This window comes from Embiotoca jacksoni, unplaced genomic scaffold (assembly GCF_022577435.1).
Source record: "Embiotoca jacksoni isolate LCO1_2020_lvr unplaced genomic scaffold, fEmbJac1.0.p SCAF_8, whole genome shotgun sequence".
NCBI classification, from domain to species: domain Eukaryota; kingdom Metazoa; phylum Chordata; class Actinopteri; family Embiotocidae; genus Embiotoca; species Embiotoca jacksoni.
Genome location: NW_027185436.1, coordinates 10,811,917 through 10,829,644, shown reverse-complemented (window position 1 = coordinate 10,829,644; position 17,728 = coordinate 10,811,917). Strand labels below are relative to the sequence as shown.

Sequence of the window (17,728 nt, the reverse complement as noted above, 5' to 3'; positions counted from 1 at the left end):
ATTCCTGGTTTAAAGCAGGAATTCAGGCCAATCAGGATTGGTAGAGAAAATGAGAACTGCTTGTTTCCTCTAGTACCAACAACCACCAATGTTACATCAAGCAAGCACTGCCTCACCTGCACTCAGCAAGCTGTATATCTGTGCATTACATCCCTCTGGTGAGCTCTTATGTATGGATACTTTACATGCAGGAAGATCCCTAATGTCTGCACACAAGTATATTCACAGTAGCTAAACAAGGATTTAAAAAATATATATATTTGATCGGCTCACTACATCACAGTATTTTGTCTTCCCGATGTTCATAATCAAATGATGAGCTACAACCAATGATTTTATTTTGTATTCAAAAAATTCATGCAAGATAAAACTACAACAATTATTCTGCCGTGTCTGTGTGTGGGTGTGTGTGCCCCGCTCCCATGTGAATTCATGAGTTAAACCATCATATCAAGAGAGACACCAACAACTGTAAACATAGGAACTATTCCGTTTCTCAAGTGTGTAAAGCAAAAAATGTGGTCCTTCAAATCAGCCAGTTTTTGCATTTGTAAGAGGAACTAGAGAGTTTGTTAGTTTAGTCGTTAGGTTTGGTAAGAGCAAAGTTACAGCATCTTTACATATACAATCCTCAATTAACCTATTTCCATTTCAATCTGCAATTAATGTACACATTTATCTACATTTCTCTATACAAGTACACTATATTCAGATGACTGTTCTATACAAAACAACCACTATGTAAATGTTACACATACTGAACTTGTCAAAATACAAAACAGCAAGCTAGCCAAATTAAAAGATGGGAACTGGAATTAAATCTATTACTTTACAACATGCATTAATATAAAATCAAATCAAATAAGCATTTAATGTTAATTTCTAGAGGAAGCTTAGTCAAGACTTTAATATAGTCAAGCAAAATATGGAAATTATATGTCCAACTTACCATTTTACTTATTTAATGTAAAAAATATTTCATAGTGACACATGAATGTTTTAACCAAAACACTTTTAGTTCAAGGGCTTATATGAGGGACTGACCCACAATCACCATTAGAATTAATTACCATCTTCCTATTGAAACAGTAGTATATTGTGTGGGTTACCAGTTTGTTTGGGTATGACTTAATTGAACTGTGTGGAAATTTGGTTTCCTATTTTTGTGCTTCTTTTGGTTGAAATGTAATGGCTTAAAATTGTAATTCAGAGACTGGAAAAATTCTCAGCCATGCAATTTTACAGGTAACAACCAACATGGCTGAGTGTTTTTGGTGTGTCAGTCTTCATGATTGTAATGATTGGTTAAAGTAATTTCTGTGATAAAAATCCAAGGTTGGATACTTGCCAAGATATTCTGATCACTGTATTTACCTGACAATAACACTTACTGCTTTGGAGAGGTAAAGGACAAAAGTATGTGTACCTTAAGGTAGATTACCGCTTTCATTCATCTGAAATCTGTACACCAAACCATAGAAGAAAAAAAAAAAAAAAAAAAAAAAAAAAAAAAATCCAAAAATGTCTGTACATAAGTTTGTAATAGCCCTTTTTCCCCTTAAACTAGTTGGTCATCCAGTTTATGAGCATGATATCCAACACTTTTCAACAGCCTCTAGACAGTTTCTTTTTTTTTTTTACTACCGTTTCACTTACATTTTTTATATACAGCATCACTGAAACAAAACTAAAACAACAATTTTAAAGCCAGAAAACGTCTGTGCAAGTATGGGCTGTATTCTGCTGTGGTGTTAAGACTCACAGCAATACTGGCCTCTAGTGGGTGAGATTAGTCATCACGGTTCTGAGAGAAGTTGAATATGGCATGCAGGCCACAGACCACAGGGCTCTGTCTTTCACTCTAAATAGTAAACAGCTGACACCCAATGGCATTTACATTGTAGTACTCTGAGGAAGCACAGACCCTTAGAAAAACAATGCAACCGTGAACCACTTCAAGTCTGAAGGAGCGTGTGAGGAAGACCTCACGCATTAATGGAACTCACTTGGCTGAAATATATTCTAGCTGTAGATCAACTTCATCTTGTGAGATGAAGGTTTAAAAGAGGCCTCAGTTGAGTATGTGGTTTAATGCAGTGCACTGATTTTCCAAAGAATGTATGCAGCCTCGGACAAAAATCGAGCTCCTACATCTTGGTCTCGCTGTCAGCAGACCTCTCATTCTCATACTCATTCTCCTGGCAAATGAGCTGGTACGGCTTCTTGTCTGCCTCCTCCACTACCGAATTGCCCACTTCGGGGTCCTTTTTCTGCAACTCGTGGCGAGACAGGTGTTCCACAATACCAGCACCGATCGAGTCTCCAAGGACATTGGTGGTGGTGCGCAATCGGTCCCTGCAGGAAAGACAGTGCAGGTGAGGATGTGAGGTACAGAGTACAAAGATAAGACAAGATGAAACAAGATTAAGACACAAAAAGACAGGGCAAAAGAAGACAAGAAAAAACAAGACAAAACACACAAGACTAAACAACTACATTGAACAAATTGCTTTTCAATCCGGGTGGAGTGTCTGCAAATGTGTAAAATATAATTAGCAAACTGGTTGCATAATTTTAATGTCTCCAGGCAATCTTTAGGCCATTTGAAACACAGAAACAAGATAAGAGGAAGCAGGGCTTGGCACTGGTGTTGGCCTGAATAAAAAACAGATGGATTGAGAGACATGGAATGTGAAGGGAGTGTCTCTGGAGGCTGTCCTACAATCCAAACAAGAGATACAACACAACAAAACAACATTTTGTTGGGTCAAACTCAATTGAATTCATACCAAACTACATTTTATTTCCTCTAGCACTATATTTATTAAACCCTCTCTAGTCTGCCCTAAAATCAAACTATTTCCAGGTTGGACAGAGTTAAGTCAGGAAAAAGCTCAACTTAATCATGTTTTCTTTCATTGATTTTACGATATAAAGTGAGGTTTTCTAAAGCAGAATATAGTCAATACTTACAGGAACCAATCAACAGCAATGATCAGTGAGATGTCGTCTGTGGGCAGTCCTACAGACGTTAGCACTATCACCATGGTGACCAGCCCTGCCTGAGGGATTCCAGCTGCTCCAATACTGGCTGCTGTGGCTGTGATGCTGCAAAAAAAGGAAGGCAGAGAGAGACCTATCAAAAATGTATTTAAAGCAGTGCCAGTCGTGTCCCAGTATTGACCTCTTGATCGTTACTCAGTAATAGCATTGAAGAGGGTCACTTAAATGTATTCTCTTTGTTTTAGTACCATCCCCCTTCAATAGCCAAACTGGTGGTAAGAAAGTCAACTATAAAGTTAGAACTTGTGGTTCTGAGGCTTGGAAATGCTTCAGTGATATGTCTTGGCACAATGTATTATAAAATATTTTTCTGCAACTGTTGGAAGTCACAGTTTACTCCATAAATCATTTTGAGGCCCACTTCAGCGACACAAAAAGTAGGCTAGATGTAATAATACAAATTATAGAATGAATGCCATTATGAATGAATATTTAAAAAGCAAAACCTGAAATACGAGCGTTCCATATATCCCATACCTGATGGTGAGAATCTGTCCAAAGCTGAGGTCATAATCATTGACCTGGGCGATAAAGATGGCTGCAAGGGCTTCATATAGAGCTGTGCCGTCCATATTTATGGTGGCACCAACAGGGAGCACAAAACGGGTCACGCGCTTGTCCACCTTGTTGTTTTCTTCCAGGCATTTAAAAGTGATGGGCAATGTGGCAGAACTGAGAGAGAGGACAGAGAGAGAGGGTGGGTAACAGAAAGAAACAGAAGTGCTCATCAACACTCGTCATCTGCTGCCAATCAGAGAGGCTGACAACATACAAATATCCAAAACGTTTTACTGTAATCTAAGCAACAATTACGTTTTTGAAACCAGGAGTGTGCTGATTGATGTAACAAAAGCTTGATCAGAAAAACACATGTATAATACAATCGGCGCAAGCAGGCACACTGGCATTGTATCTATGTCTATTTAGTCTTTTTTTTTATTGTATTTAATGAAAATCTGTTTCTCAAGCATTGGAGAAATGCAAATGTGTTCCTCTGCATACTGAATATTGCATATGCAGTGAACGATAAGGAATTCAACCTTCACCTTATTTTCGGTTCGCCGGAGGGATTTTTTAACACTCAGCACAATCACATACCTGGAGGATGTTCCGAGGGCGGTGATGAGTGCCTGCAGCAGCCCTGCAATGAAAACGAAGGGGTTCTTCCTGGTGATGACGAAGTAGAGTGTTGGCAGGACAAACATGCCGTGGATGAGCAGCCCACACATGACTGTCACTGTATACATTCCCAGCTGGCCACCCATGGTTGTAATGTCGTCCATCTCCACGATCTTACCGGCAATCAGGAACAAGATGCCGATGGGGGCATACCTTAGGATCGATGGGTGTTGTGAATTTGTACATCAAACATTTCATTATTTTTTAAGTACCTTCACACATCCATTAAGATACTTACCACATTATAATGGCAACCAGCCTCATGATGGCTTCATTGAGGCAATCAAAAAAGTCCTTCAGAGGTTGTCCCTGTTCCCTCATGTTCCCGATGATTAGACCGAAGCACATGGAGAACACCACCAGGCCGAGAGCATTGATTCCATTAACGGCTCCTGGCATTGGGATCATCTCCTCCCGGGATATCTCCTGGCTACCATTTAGTGTAAATATTGTGTCATTCACCGTCATCTTCACATGGATGACTCTCTTGGCATATTGCGTCTTGTACTGAATTTTGAAAAAGGAAGTTGAATAGTGATTAATTTCTGGTGCAGTAACATTTGATAAAAAACTTTTATTAGAGGAGGACTTTTGAGATTCAGGGTCATAGAATATTATAGCAAGTAGTTTTCTAAACAGGCTTGTTAAATTTGAAGATTATTGTGAAAGGGGTGTGTATAAAAGCTTAATAAATGAGTATTTTAGAATGCAGTTGTTTGTGCTTTCCACATCCCATGTTACCATCTGGTACACAAAATGTTGCAATCCCACCCGTGTGCCACCATTTGCCTAAAATACATTGCAAATGAGGAAGTGAAAGTGGCACTGAGACAAGGGCCTGTGTTTAATGCTCGGCTGAGTGAGAGTAAGAATGATGGGATAGTTAGGTGCCCATTAAAAAAGTCCCATCCCAGTTGGTAAAAGTTACTCTAAAACCCTCATTCTGCAATCTTCATGTTGCTATGAGTGGAGACAGTGTTGAGGATAAATAGTCAGACAGAATGAAATCCAATGTGTTTGTATATCAATGCAATATGTTGATTTACAACTGTAATTGCAGATTTAAAATTGATGTCCACAGCAGAGATCTCTATAGATGATAGTCCACAAGAATGAGAGGAAAAATAGGAAAAATACAAAAGAAACAAATATGAAATAGAAACTTTCTTTCAACAATGCTAACTTACATGTACATTGTACATGAGACAATTAAAGAAAATGGCTTTTTATCTGAGTGCAGGGGAAGAAAACAAAGAGAGGATGTAGTGGGAGAGTCACCTGTTTGGTGCAAGCTTCCACAATGTTAGGAGGAAACATGTTCCTGGAAAACATAACAAATAGGTACATTTTTAAAGCAAATGCACACAAAAAAAACTAGAAAAACGTCATGCTCTGTATAAAATATTTGATGATATTTACATCTTTAAAGGTCACAGAACTTAAACATCCTCACTGTTTGAACACCTCCATCTGAATGATCAGAATCAAAATGGACAAGTATTACAGGATTATGAATTAAAATTTTGGTTGACAGAATCGGTGTACTGGGGTGTTCTTGTGAGACTGTTTGTTTGGTCGAGGTGTGTACATGTGTGCAGGTACCTGATAAGATCCAGAAAGGCATCAGCAGCGTTGACCCGCTCAATCTGCTGCTGCTTGCTGAACTCATCCTTTGATCCTTTTCCAGGGTGAATAACGAGCACCATGACAATACCAATGAACACTGCAATGATGGTTGTGGTGGTGTAGTACACAACTGCCCTCAAGCCCATTTTACCAGAAGCACGGCTATCCAAAGAGGACATACCTAAAAAAAGACATATCACAGAAATCATAGAAATGTATGAGAACTACAGGTTTATCAAGTATGTATTTATTCACTGGTACCCGCACTATTTATCATAACATCAGAAACATGGAGAGGCTTCCATGCTGCAAGAACTCCTGCAGAGGGAGCAGCAGTGCAGCAACAGTGCTATACATTTGTAGTGCTACAGGCAGCTCAATTGAGCATAATGTAAAAGTGTCATTAACAATCACTGAAAGGCTTATGAATGTATTAAATAATTCATTCTTTCACTAGTCTCCACAGGGATTAAATATTATTTATAAACATGTGCTTTACAGTCACAGACAACTGGGTGCAACAATGTTTCTAAACAGAATAACAAACAAATCAAATGTTGTCAACACTGTCTATCAACAGCGTTGAGTATGAATGTGCTGAGTATCACTTTGTTATTGTTCACTTAAAAGAAGCTTATTCAGCTGGTTTGACGGAGCTTTGCTCTGTGAATAAATGTTATAGTGTCCGACAGCTACATGAGTTGCTCTTGAACACTTTCATTTTGTCAAAGTAGCTCAGAGAAAAAGAAATGCATCAACAAGTGTAGTTACATTTAAAGAGCTCAATAATCTCTGAACAAAATTAATGTCATTTTTTTCCCTGTTTTTGTTGTGTTTTCTGTAAATGGAAAACATCCCTATCTTCAATACTCACGCTGCCCAATAAATTTAGAGTTCACATCGATTTTATACTAAATTGTGTCCCTACGAGCTAACGGTCATCTTGGGAAAAGGTGCTGTAATTATGGGTGGAATACACCCATCTGGATTATCTGAGTACTGATCAGTAACAACAAAGAGCGGCAAGAAACACAATCTGACTCTGACCTTTACTGGTGGAAAAACAACACCTACTGTACAGCACCCAGGGGTAGATCAAATATACAAAATCTGTTTACCTATTGTACATTCATTTACAGACAATATATTGTAAAATAAAACTGCAGGGGTAAAGTGTTGGAAAACTACCAGAAATGTGCTTGGTAAATGGTAAAAAGTTGAGTCTGCATTATTTTGCTGCACTGTCTTTATTACTCTATTTGAAAAGTCCTGTGTCCCCGAGTGTGATGTTTGTTTGTTGTGAACACAGCGTGCAGAGATGTCAGTTATAGATTAAGTCTGACCGCAGCTCCACATCTGTGTCACAGAGAAATTGATACAACAAAGATTAATCTATGATGAATATTGACGCAATGCCAAAGCATAGAAAGTAGCTGAGGACATACATCGAAGTGACATTTTACGATGACAAAATGTGTTTTAGCAGACTTGGCAGATTCTGCATGCTTGCAAAAAAGGTTCATCAAATTAGACAAAAACTAAAACAAGTTTTATGGTTCTGTTATAAATCCAAAACTCCATTTGAGTTTACACATGGAATAGTTTTGACAAATATGGTTCTCAGTAAAGAATTAATGCTGTAATAAAACTAAAGTTTAATCTCCAGCAGAAAGAGGAGTGAGGGAGTCATGGAGTCTGGACATAAGATGGTCCTCCACAGTTCTAATTGCATGAAACAGACTTCTCGGGATAACAGTGGCAAAAAGAAATACAGCCATTCAGAGAACTGAATTTAAGCTGCCTCAATAGACATGACAGTGGTGCTGTATTTTCAGAGTGTCAGGTCCTATTATGGCCATTATCTTCATTCAGACCCATGCAAGGCAAAGCAGGCTTTGTGTGATGGGAGATGTATGTGTCCCTTTCACTCTTTGCTACTGTGTATACCAAAGTTGTTGTTGTGTGTGTGTGTGTGTGTGTGTGTGTGTGTGTGTGTGTGTGTGTGTGTGAGTGTGAGTGTGCGTGTGCGTGTGCCCCGTCTTTGGCCCTCTCTGATCTTCTTGTCTCAACATGGCCAGGACTTCAGCTTTTATCCAGTTCTTTTTTATCCTCTTCCTCCCCTCCTGAGCCTGCCCGCCCTCATTCTCCTGTCTGCACCACCCCTCCATCACCACCTCTTGTTTCAAGGTCCCCCGCCCTTCCTCCTGCCCCACCCCCGCATCTTGCCTCCCTCTTCTCTTTTTCTTGCACACTGATCTTATTGCTGCAATCCTCTTTCATTGGCACCCTTTCCCTCCCAACCACCCCCTCCTCATCCTCTTGCTTTCCTCCTATTCCCTTTCTGACAGCCCTGGGAAAACTTGTTGACTTAGTCAGCCCCACACGCACACAATGATCTCCAGCCTGTTGTCCGGGCAACAACGGACGCAGCCTCACCAATTCCATGTTTTCAAAAGAATGAAAGAACTAAGACCGAAGGAGAGCAAGGAGAATGACTTTCTTTCTCATTTGGGGGAATGTTCATCAAACTCAAAAGTGGGCCTACTTTGGGGGGGAAGTTGAAACGCAGGACAGAGTGCAGTTGCTCTGTTCAGGTCTGACCAGAAGACATTTAACATAGACTGGAGCCGAGCAAAGACTGACTCCACAGTTATAACAAGACCTTACCTGGACCTGGATGCCTGCAGTAAGAAAAGATCTGCACGTCAGTCAATTAAAAGTTTGGATCTGAGTACATTTACAGAATATTCTTCTATTCCATTTTGTTGATTTATTGTTTTTGGTTCCAGGTTCTCATGTGTTGTCTTACAGCTTTTAGTCTTATATGATCCTATACTGAATATCTTTAGATAATGGAGACAGATTTGTTCACCACACAAGTAATTAGAACTTCTCACCTTGTGCTTTGATGTTGTGATCTGTCGTTTGACCACTTTCTGTCATTTGACAGACAAAATAATTGTCACAAGTTTTGAAAACAATAGGAATTTGAAGAAAACCTTGTTTGTGCCACATTCTGGCTTGAATTTGCAACAAATCTAATACAAATAAAAAGCGGCATTACATTGCTGTGGACTTAATATAAGTCCACAAAACTACAGTAACAACATCAAATTCATTTTTGCTGCATCACTTGCTGACTGACTCGTACTTAATTTTTCTTCAAATCCATTATAAAACAACAGTGAGGAATGTTTCATTAAACTTTGCCTCAAGAACTCAAAGTATGCTTAATGATTGATCCTCTACAGAAACTGCAAATTGTTATTTTTTTCTTTTATGTAGGTTCCTAGAACAGGCCTTTTATTTTTGATGAGTGTGATTAAAATTGATTTTCAGCTCAAAAAGTGCTACACCGTTTCATTAACTCACTTTTCAAATAAAGTTAACAGTCTGGAGTTTATGCTAATATGTGGTCAAGACAGAGCTGTACTGGACTGAAGGTGTGGGAAAAATAATCCTGCACCACATTCTTATGAGACCAGTTTCAATATACTTGCACGTTTTTTCTTTCAAGATTTTAATTTACAGGATACTTTTTATTTCTATTACTGTAAAAAAAAGATACCTAGATACTGTCATGACACAAAGCATTTCTGCTTTCAAAGTTAGTACAGCCTGAACAATGAAAGCATTTCATTTAACAAATTATTTTTTTCAGTTTTAGCTGTCTCTCCTGGTCTTCCTCTTGTCTACCCTCCCCTTCCAGCCAGCAACCACCTCTGTAATCATCCTCCTTTTCCTCTTTTTACTGTGCACTTCCCCCATCTCTACCCAGCCCCGGCTTGGCTTTATAATACTCTGTGGTCTCACAATGAAATGCCTGAAGACAATCTGGATTTTGTGGCAAGCACATATTGAGTAGATAGTCTGATGCGTGTTTGTTTGAGTGAAAGGGCATATGTGAAAGAGTTAAAAGAAATGTGGTTATGAAGAAGCTCATGATGAGCTCATGATGAGAAATAGGGAGTGCAGGGCACTCCCTATTTCTCATCCTGTCACTGAAACACATAAACCTGTTTCTTATAATTCTTGATCCTTGGTTCTTAAGCCTGTCTGTTCACTAGTCTTGCTTTCCTGATTTCTGACCTTCCAGGGCCCCTCGGTACTCTGCTCAAACTACCTTTCATGGCCCCTCTGGAGTCAGCTCAAACTTTCAGATTTTCAATCCAACCTCACATTTAGACTGGATCAATTCAGAGGGCAGGCCTTTTCGAATGGGACAACCCATTTAACATAAAAGCACTATTCAGTCTTGGGAGCATGACTATCATTTTCCACAGGACCCACGAGTTCGCAGAAAGTAAGTCATAGGAGCTCAGCTGGGATGCTCTTATCCTCTAAAATACGTTATTCTTTGAGTCACGCTCCAAGTTAAGCATGTAAAGCAATAACTGCTCTGTGAATAGAGCTTACTGCACGAACATAAAGGCTGCAGGATACAACATACAACTAAAGTTTGTCAAAATGAAAATGAAGTAACCTAAGGTGACTTGTTTTACTTTTCGGCTGAGGTTATGGTTACAGCAAAAATTGGAATATTTGTGTGAAAAAAGTGATAGCTGTGCTGCAGGTGTTCACAGCGGCAGGTGAGTAACAACAAGCTGATAATCTATCTAATAGGTGACTGATGCTCCAGTTTTATTGTTTTAAAATTTGAAAATCCTTTAGGATGGTGAATTGGAGTGCCAGCATGTACGTATGTACTGTGTTTGTTTTTCACACAGAGATATAAAAAACTTTTTATAATTGCTATCTAACTTTTTCCGCAGTTCAATGTTGCAATAAGGCTATTATACATGTCATTATATTTATGATAATTCTCAGTGAGCTAACATTTTTGATGGGTGCAACTGGACAATGCACTGCCTCATTTACATTAGGCTCTGGCTGCCATTGATTATGTGTCATTATGCGAAATAATGCAAGCTTTATGGATGAATATCATGACATAGACAGTATCTCTTATATAGTCAATAAGGACCTCCACCTGGTAACGAAGACGACACTAATGGGTATGATGTTTGTGATGACTGACACACTGTAATAGAGCAGGCTTAGGAGCAGGTTTAACTGTAAAAAAGAGAGGTAGTGGTGGATGAGCAATAGTTTGGACTTTCAAGAGACAGTTTAAATTCTACATAGAGGATTTACTTTTAAAATTTTAACTTGAATTCTGATCATGGGTCTGCATGACTATCTATGTTTAATTAAACCAGGTCAAAGTATTTTGAAAAACATTTGTGCCATTTAAAGTTTGAATGAAGGGATCATCAGTGACTTCAGGAGATTACAGCAATCAAATTTTGTTTTCCTGCATTTTAGAATTTAAATCTGTACATTATTATTACAATATTTGTATCCTCTGAATATTGGAGTCTGGATACAATGGTACATTTACTTGTTAAATTTTCTTTCTAAGTGCTACCATAGGGTTTGTTCTTGGTACTGGCACACTGTTTATCTGACTGATGCAGGTAAATTCTCCACAAAAATAAGAGAAATTTAAAGTGTATTATTGTTAGAGCAAATAAGCAAATACAAATGTGAGGTGGTTACAAGTCTTTTTCTAAAAGATGGGAATATAAAAAAGGAAAAAAAAAGTGACGTAGTAGTTGACTTTTTGTCATACCAAAATCATTGCAACTGGAATTATATGAACTTGAACTTCCACAGATGAAGTGGCTATAGAACAGCACGCTTTGTTGATTTCCACATGCTGTAGCTGCGGTCATGTGACATGATGTCAGAGGTGCTGATGTTACGCCCCACTGCAGCACAAAGCAGCTTATTATCAGACAGTGTGTCTCTCATCTGTTCAGGGTACTGGCCTGTTTCTCTGCCAATCACTGCTCAGACCGGACATTTCCCTCCTCCATTTGTCAGTCAGTGCTGCTGACTGGTGTTTTTGGAAACTCACATGTTCCATATCTGTACTTTGAATTTCATAACAAGCAGAGATTATGATCAATAACAAACTCAGGTGATTGACTGTGGAATAAAACACCCCTGGGTGTCTGACTGGGATCATGAACCAGAAACCTCTGTGTCATATGTTTGTGTTTTTCTGTAAAACTGGATTCACGTGAGCAGCAGGAGGTACGAGCTGTACTGAACCAAAAGTCACAGCATCCACAAATTCTGAATTGCTTCAATCAAATCATAATAAAACTGGGACTGTTTCAGTCATGTATCAATATCAAGATCATTACTACATAGGTCAAGTATGTGACTGAGACCAGAGCTGTATCTTTCTCTCTCTCACTCTTGAGGTCATTCTAACCCTATCTACCACTAGGCCTAAAAGCAAAAAACAGCAGCGTCTGAACAAACAACAGCATGACTCAGTGGAGCCACAAAACTACAAACATCACTGATACCTTTTTACACAGAAACCACAGGCTACTAGCAAGGTGTGTATATCTAAAATCTGACATAAACAGAGTTACGACCCCGCCTCTGTTGGCTGCTTGGGCCCGCTGCTTGCCTTTTTGTCCTGGTGTCTTGTGTTGCAGATGAGCAGGGGCTGAGGTCAGGTCCTTGGTTACTGGGAATACCTGAGCCTGTGTTGCCAGTACTATAGAAAGAGGGGAAACTCTGCTCTCTACGCCTCCCATCCTTGCCTTTTGTTTTTTTCTTTTATCAAACAAACACTCCACTCACCATCCCCTCATTCATGCTTACATGCAAACACTACTGATCTACTGACTGGTAGGGCGTTATTTCTACAGTGACTCCCATTTTACAAAACCTGAAGAGAGCTGTGGAGCCATGCTGAGCAGGCACACAGGCATGTCGAAGATGTGTGGGTACGAGAAAATATTTTGTTGAAAATGTCTGTGGTATCATGAGATAGTGGTGTGTGTGGTGACTAAGTTGTTTGATGTAAATTTAGAACAAAACAGGGTCACACAGAGACTGGAACTGTCAGTCTCTGAGTTGTGTGTGCTTATTTTAGATATCTGAGGTAGATTTGAAGTAGAAATAGTCAATGACAAAACTTTGTTTATCGTAATGATGTGGGAGTGCTGTGTGTAAGACTTGGGTGTGCACAACAGTTTTACATATATTTGTTAACATTATGATTGATGCAATTCATAAATCATTTTTATTATATTAATATGTATGAGACATATGTAAGTTTGTTTAGTAATGACTGAAAAGAAAAGGTTTAGACCTAGCAAATAATTTGAAGCATGAATACTATTTTGTCTAAAAAAAGAGGTAAATTAACTAATTAAATGACCTTAACTCTGTACACGTAGGTGGAAGATACATCTGTAGCTTTTGGTGTCTCGATTGCACTAAAATGTTGTCATACCTGTGATGAGACTGGAAACTAGCAGGGGCAGGACCAGCATCTGAAGCATCCTCATCAGTAGCTCTCCGGGGAAAGAGAAGAACTTCATCTCACGGTAAGACATGTTATAAGGCCGCACGGCAAATCCCAGGATTATACCTACATAGTGGATCAGATGTTAAAGCAAGAAAGAACTTAATTTGAACATTTTCAAAAGTTTTTGTCAACATAACTAGACCTTAAAACAAGTCAGACAGAGATCGAATTGATCAGATTACTGTAAAATACAGCATTTTCTGAGTGAATATAGATCTATAGTGATGCTGATTAGTGTCAGTCATTACACAATATCTGGTATTCTGAGGAACCTAAACTACACTTACTCGCCTCAACCATCTTCAAATGCCAGCAACTGCTCATGTTTACCACACAATGTATGTCACATGCATTGACCTTTAACAGTGGCTCCATTTTTCCTGTGACTGTGTGTTATTCTGACACTCCCACTTTATTTGAGTTCAATTTCCTTGTTAAAAAGTTCTTTTTTTCAGTGTCTCTGAAGTTTGTGTTCACAATAAGCTGTTTGTCCACTGATCCACCAATAAGCCCAGGTGGCTGACCCTGCAGCCCGAAGAGAGGAATATCCTGAATTTAGCAATCAATCACATGTGTTTGTCACGGCAAGGTGTAATTCTAGCAGGGCTGCAGATGTGCAGGCAGTGGGTGGGCCTGGCTCACTTCCTACTGGGTGAGATTCAGAGGTTAATGGCAACAGGTCAAAGGTCAGCTAGAGTGTCAGCAGAAGGCCAGTCTGCTAATTTCATCTGAGGTCCCGCTATGCTCTCATCCTGTTTGTCTCTTTCTATTCTTCTCCTTCAGTCTACAGGGGTGTTGGTCACACTAGATTTCTCGGTTATCAGGGTGATGCATAAATTATGTTGCCTTCTTCTTGAAAAGAGGATTGATAATGTGATGAAGGATGGAGAGGAGAGGAGAGGAGAGGAGAGGAATAACTGTCCCTCAATAATCTCCAATTTGAAATTAACTTAATTACTAATAGAGTTAAGCCTTAAGTGAAAACAATTCCCACTTACCAATAATGACAGCAGCAATGGTAAGGATCACAAAGGCATTTCTAAAAAAGAATCCCTTCACATCGTCCTTTGTGATGTTTTCCACTCTCTTCTTGGCCAGCAGTGATCGGGACTGGATCCCGGCCCGGATCTGGTGGAGACCACTCCGGGTCGTCTGTGGGTTCTCGCCATTGCTTTGAGTCATAGCTGGAGTCTTCAGATCTGTTATAAAAGTGCAGGAGTTTGAACTCAACTTGACTGTGACGATAAACGAAACTTAAAGGTGCTGCTGATTCACTCGTTTCCCGTCTCTCTTCTCTGTCACACTTCTCCTTTGGTCCAAGGATTACAAGTTGCCTGGTTGAGAGGGAGTGACATGTTGTCAGAGTTAGCATTGGATACAAATTTGAATTATATACAGCATACACAAAGTGGATCAAATTAATATCTTATTGCAACCTCATCGTGCCTCACATACACAGTAATGACAGTAAAAATGATGCAATAACATCACACAAACAGAATTGCTTTAACATTTTTGTCAAGGAATGCTGAACTCCAAGTGAAGCACACATGTGTTGCACTGGCAGCTGTGGAGGACTGCAGACTTCCTCTTACGTACTTGCTAACTGCAACACACGTGTACAGTCTGGGTTCAAATTCTGATTCCCAGATCGAGTCTCACACATGCAGACACTCACACAAACACAGCTGCTGGTCAAATGGTCAAATGCATTTGATGCGGACACAATGAATTATAAATATTAGGATAGAAATTGTTTCTGTACCTTTAGACTTGAGCAATAACTTCCTTTGGAGTAATGTCTCAATTTTCAGGTTAAAGTTGTGGCTTAAAGCTTCGATCAGTGTGAGAGGGACAGAGGAGCTCTTTGGCTTTGAGCTGGTTGGTGTGAGCAACTAGCAATGAAGAGAAAGAAGAGAGGGGAGGAGATAGGAAAGGAGGGAGCAGTGGCGAGGATGAGGGAATGGAAGAGCCAGTGAGAGAATGGAGGCGGTGCTATGGTAGAAGAAAAAATAGTGTTAGTCACTCACACAGTGTGGGCTTGTTGGGAGGTGAGGCGGGGACTAAAAAAGTGAAGTAAGGTAGAGGAGGGGGTGCTTTTCAGACAGGGGAGAGCTTGAAGAATAATGAGCTTTCGAAGCAGGAGAAAGAGAAAGGACCTTCTTGTTTTCTTCTGTTCCTCTCAGCCTTCTTTTCAAAAGGTTTTTCACGCTTGATAAGTTCAGCCTGATTGGAGATTCCTGTGGAGAATGAGTCAACCGAGAAAGAAAAGTGCCCTATCCATCAAAAAATTATGGAAGTGGATTATCCATTCATACATGTGTTCTTGGCACAGTTACAACAGACACATTCATCAGTCAATCTCTCATTGCCTTTTTTTGTCTGCTTTTTAGTACTCTGCACATTTGCACCATACAAAGTCCACTTGGCCGTCTTTTCTTCCAAAAAAACCCCCAGTGTAGCTTTTAGTTTGTGAAGCTAACCAGAGAAGGTAAATATTTACCCAGTGCCAGTGGTGCAACTGGTGCTCAACGTCTGGCTATGAAGAAAAAAAGTCTGTCTGAATAGAAATACGTGTTTTTGTTCTGGTTTTTGGCAAATGAGTGCCAGTCAGCTGTACAGTGTACCATACAAACATAATGACTACCTAATCTTTGCCACAGGGGACACAGTAGTCTAAGATTTATGACCTGGAATTTTGTTTTGGCGGCAAAACGTTTGGACTGTGAGATGTGATTTGCACTAAGGATGTGAGTGGAAATGTGTGCGTGAATGTGAGTCTGAGAAATAAAAGTTGAGGAGAGAGACAGGTATCTTTTCTGACTCATAGCAGTAGAATCCATGTATGGCAGAGATATTGGGAAATGTTTCAGTCATCAATCCACACGCACACACACACACACACACACACACACACACACACACACACACACACACACACACACACACACACACACACACACACACACAGTGCCTCATACCTCATCTGACCTTGGTGAAAGTGTACAATATCTCTAACTCTGCATACTTCCAGAAATCAAGAAAAAAAAACAGACAACAGTGGATTTTTGAATACGCAAACAGTAACTATGCTTGCTTGAATTCAAGACAGAGCTCTCTGAAAATGGCCATGAAACAATTCTCCTCTTGAACAGTATTATTCTATAAATCATTAAGATAGCTGGTATTTGCTGAGCTATGTGAGCAGCGGCTTATTTTAACATTTGGGTTGAAGAATTAAAAGCACCAGCAGTAATATATTTTATATGACACGGTCACTCAGTGATCAACAGACTTTGTTGTGAACCTCTTCTCCTCTCCTCTAACTTGACAGATGTACAGTGGGACAATAAGATGTCCTATGATTTTGTACCATTTATAAGTGTGGGAGGAGTTTGAATGGAGCAGTCTGCCCTGCAATTTTCAAGACTAATTCTTTTGCACATATGGGTGAATGTAAAAGAAATCGACTTACAACAGCTGGTCCACTTATTTTTATAATGTAGTTAAATGAGTCTTTGCGAACAGCCTATCCATGCTCACTTTGGGCGGAGGCAGGGTACACCCTGGACACCCTGTTCTTGAAATTTGTACAGACATTAATGTTTCTCTAAGGATGAATGGTAATAACTTTGATGATCCCTACATTTTTCGTCTAATGGCATCATGATATCTAATTTTCCATGTGTTAAATATTTTAGGCAAATCACAGTGCTTGAAATGGACCATTTCTACCCAGTGCACAGTGCCGGGACTTACAGTTTAGTTCTTGAAGCACCGTGACTTTTGGCATGCACTGTGCAAATGCAAGTAAAATTCTGATGTCTTGGCTGTACTATTTTACTGCTAGCAACATGCTAAACTAAGATAATGACACAGTGGCAATACTAATGTTAGTGTGCAGGTGTTAGCAATTAGCTACCATTTAAACTACCATTTATGTCTGAACACAGCTTGTAAGCACATAATGCAGGTCAAAATGTTTGCTGTCAGAGAGCTACTGACTTGGAGCTGTTATTCCTCTGGATAACCATCATTATCTTGAACAAACAGGCAATTAACATCTGAATCGCAGGGAAAGGGAATCTGTTCTGTGTTATGATCTTCCTCTGTTATCCCCGGGGCCTCAGAAACACTGAACAGCTCCTCTCAACACTTCAGTCTTCAGACTGAGTCACTGCCTTCGATGGTGCACAGACTGGCATTGTCTGTGGCTGTCCTGTCAGAGCTCCTAATTTCACAATATTGCTGCTGTTTGGATATTTATAGAGACACTGATGACTGACATTCATGGTGGCCCAACAGTTGTTTAAGACTTTTATACTTAGTTCTTTATTAGAGTTGTAGTTCAATATGGTAATGTCATTATTAGTGAGATTCGTTTGATCAATTAAGAAAATATTGAATGTTCTCCACTGGTGTGCATTATCAAATTGTAATGACATTTGATGCTGCTCATGTCAT

At 39.5% G+C, this 17,728-nt stretch overlaps 1 protein-coding gene across 3 annotated transcripts; it reads right to left on the bottom strand.

Annotated features, from left to right (window-relative positions):
- Positions 1 to 321: 321 nt before the first annotated feature.
- slc1a3a (solute carrier family 1 member 3a) lies at positions 322 to 15,121 on the bottom strand. 3 transcript variants are annotated; one of them, XM_069138689.1, is made up of 10 exons: positions 15,030 to 15,121; positions 14,263 to 14,598; positions 13,190 to 13,327; positions 5,845 to 6,049; positions 5,521 to 5,563; positions 4,481 to 4,749; positions 4,162 to 4,395; positions 3,541 to 3,735; positions 2,974 to 3,108; positions 322 to 2,355 (listed from the first exon to the last, which is right to left on the bottom strand). In XM_069138689.1, the coding sequence occupies exons 2-10, from the start codon at positions 14,444 to 14,446 to the stop codon at positions 2,148 to 2,150; spliced, it is 1,611 nt and encodes a 536-aa protein (XP_068994790.1). In that variant the 5' UTR covers positions 14,447 to 14,598; positions 15,030 to 15,121; the 3' UTR covers positions 322 to 2,147. The 3 variants fall into 3 exon arrangements, 2 of the variants coding, with proteins under 2 accessions (XP_068994790.1, XP_068994793.1); XM_069138692.1 differs by lacking the exons at positions 5,845 to 6,049; positions 13,190 to 13,327; positions 14,263 to 14,598; positions 15,030 to 15,121 and adding an exon at positions 5,662 to 5,712; XR_011177745.1 differs by lacking the exons at positions 322 to 2,355; positions 2,974 to 3,108; positions 3,541 to 3,735; positions 4,162 to 4,395 and adding an exon at positions 5,662 to 5,712 and having other exon boundaries at positions 4,728 to 4,749.
- Positions 15,122 to 17,728: the final 2,607 nt, after the last annotated feature.

Bases quoted from the DNA above. Each gene is read 5' to 3' on its own strand.
- slc1a3a (XM_069138689.1), bottom strand. From the start codon at position 14,446: ATGACTCAAAGCAATGGCGAGAACCCACAGACGACCCGGAGTGGTCTC. The intron at 13,328-14,262 runs GTAAGTGGGAAT...TCCACTATGTAG, and splicing joins CATTGCTGCTGTCATTATTG to GTATAATCCTGGGATTTGCC. The intron at 6,050-13,189 runs GTATGACAACAT...GTCTTTTTTTAG, and splicing joins AGTTTCCAGTCTCATCACAG to GTATGTCCTCTTTGGATAGC.